Source organism: Arachis hypogaea, chromosome 1, assembly GCF_003086295.3.
Source record: "Arachis hypogaea cultivar Tifrunner chromosome 1, arahy.Tifrunner.gnm2.J5K5, whole genome shotgun sequence".
NCBI classification, from domain to species: domain Eukaryota; kingdom Viridiplantae; phylum Streptophyta; class Magnoliopsida; order Fabales; family Fabaceae; genus Arachis; species Arachis hypogaea.
In genome coordinates this window covers 52148398-52151071 of record NC_092036.1, presented here as the reverse complement: position 1 = coordinate 52151071, position 2674 = coordinate 52148398, and the positions used below count along the sequence as shown (strand labels likewise).

General features: G+C 34.4%; 1 protein-coding gene across 1 annotated transcript; it reads right to left on the bottom strand.

Moving 5' to 3' along the window:
- Positions 1–308: 308 nt before the first annotated feature.
- LOC112725463 (L-type lectin-domain containing receptor kinase S.6) lies at positions 309–1991 on the bottom strand. The gene is made up of 2 exons (XM_025775461.1): positions 1918–1991; positions 309–786 (listed from the first exon to the last, which is right to left on the bottom strand). Exons 1-2 carry the CDS (start codon positions 1989–1991, stop codon positions 309–311), a joined length of 552 nt encoding a protein of 183 aa, XP_025631246.1.
- Positions 1992–2674: the final 683 nt, after the last annotated feature.

Below are 2674 nucleotides of genomic sequence, written 5' to 3'. Positions count from 1 at the left end.
ACCATTCCTTAAGCTGAACCAAATTATTGTGCCTCAAGTAACTTACCTGGTAGCGAACTCGGTGGCAAAAAGATTGTGCAAATAATCCAAACCATCAACATTGGCAAATCTCTTCACTGCAACATCTCCACCACATTGAAGTGACCTTTTGTAAACCTTTCCTAAAGTACCTTCCTCAATAAGCCTATCACGATTAAACCCCATTATAGCATATTTGATCTCAAAAAGTGGCAATTTCATAGGAGCTTTACTTGTCTAAAATCTACAATTTTTTTTAGTACCATTATTTTTCTTTTTTGACAAGAGGATTAAGATGACAAAAGACAGTTCCCTTCTTCAATGGTATCCATAGGAGTAACCTCTTCACGGGAGCCATAATCCAAAGTCTTAATGAATTGCCAATGGTCAATAACATGAATACCCGAACCTCCTCCATTGGAAGTAGAGAATCCAACATGCATGAACTCCTTGAGTTGCTCAGAAAAATCCACCTGGGAAGCAAGAATTGGAGTTGGAGAACTAGTTGAAGAATAAGAAACCCAAACACAAACCATCTTCATGGAATCCCTATACTCAATCCATGCATTAACGACTTTCCCGCTCTTGAAGTCAACACCGGGAGACAGAGTATCAACAGATGAAAAAGAAACGATAGTGCTGAGATCAATTCCGATGTGATTAGTGTTGATGTTGCCGAGCAAAGAGTCGAAACTCGTGTCGATCTCGACTGCGAAGAAAAAATCTTGGTACTGTGGTTGGTCGAGAATGACTGCAGAGAGGGGATTTCTGAAATAGGTGTTGGAGGAAATGAGGAAGGCAATGCTGTCGGCAGAGGGGCAAGAAGGGGAGGAGCACCAACAATGGCCAAGAAATAGGGTTCATTGTCAAAATAACAGTATTTTGCATGAGGGATCTATTTGTCTGTTTATTTTTTGCCAACCATCCACATCATCATTCTCCCCATCAGATCAGCATTTTCTGTTACGTTTTTTAACTCCAACTCTACGGAGGGACGTAATTGTCACGCGTTCTGAAAGGTGAGAGAATTAAATGTATTTTTCAATCTTAAAGGACTTAAGGTAGCGTTTGTTTTGCAGTATTGGAACAAAGACTGAGAGACTGAGACACAGTATCATGTTTGTTGGCTCAGAGACTGGTACTAAAATTTCTGTCTCTATCCCCAAAATTTCAGTATTTCAGTACCTCCAAAATGTAGCGATACAGGGGACTGATATTTTTAGAAACAGAAACTGAAACTTTAATAACATTTTATACCTAAAATACTCTCATTTTAATTAATTAATTCCAATTTTATCTTTGTGCAAATTAAATTAGAGTTTTATTCTTGTTTCAATTTTTGTCTCTCACTTGGCACCAAACAGAATACTAAAACTTATTTCAGTCTCTATCTCTTAGTCTCTGTCTCTCAATCTCAATTTTTCAGTATCTATCTCTCCACCAAACGCTACCTAAATGTCTGCGATTAAAAAGGTCAAGGCCTATTTATCTTTTACTCTACTATCCATTGTAATCAAACTTCTTAAAACCTAATGCTTTTATTCAATAATTACGGGATAAAAATAATTGAACATTTTAGCAAGATAAAATTATATTAAATATAATAATATTTAAATACATTCGAATCAAGTACTTATCCTACGTGTTATAGCCCAGCTTTCATTTTGAGTCTAGAGCAATGGTTGGTCTAAGAACTCTTTGGAACACTTCGACACACAAAAGACATAATCTTAAACATATATGTATAGGATCTAACTTAAATTTTATAGGGATTCATTTGGATCCTTTCCAAATACTGTAAATAAAAAATTTAAATAAAGAATTTTGCATACATCCAAAAAACATATATATACTTTGTACCCTAATTCTTACCTCTTGTACTTTTAGTCTTTTACTGACATAATTGCTGAGCTCCCTTTTTCGTCAAGGTACATCCCACCACGGAGACACAGAACTGGAACAAGATCTATCATAATCTTGTGTTCTAATTCTACAAATTCATATTCTATAATTAGGAGAGGTAATCTTAATCTTGTCTCCACAACACTAAGTTTGGGTTTCATAATAGCATCTTTATTTTATTTGTAAGTAATTTTTCACTTTTTGTTTCTATTTTAATTTCATCTCTCCAATTAATTTTTTATATTCATTTTTTTTCACAAATATATGTACAATCTGTCAATCTGATATTCACCGTCATTTTTCTGGATAACACTAATATCAAAATAGATAATGAAAAAAAAAAAACCTAAAAACCTCTACTGTGGTTATTGTAGTCAAGGTTTGAAATTGCCCAATGCCACATCCATTGCATTTCATTAAACAACTCCACCAAATTAAGCTAACAACGCTCTAATTTGGGGGCTCATGAAACCTTTCCAATCTACTAGTCCTCTAGCAGTGGTAATAATGTTTAGGGAATATAAATAATAGTAATTGATGGCCCAGATCATAGTTTCAACCAATATACATGTCTGTGACTCTGTGTCATTAAGTAAGGATCTTTAATGGAATCCAACGACTTAGGTTACAAGTAGTTCAGATTCACTTTAATGCTATCCAAAGTGTGATAGTATTCATTGGGTTTTAGATAAATCGAATTAAAGAACTAATTCAAGTGAATCAAATATTTAACTCATTCGTCTGATTAAGTAAG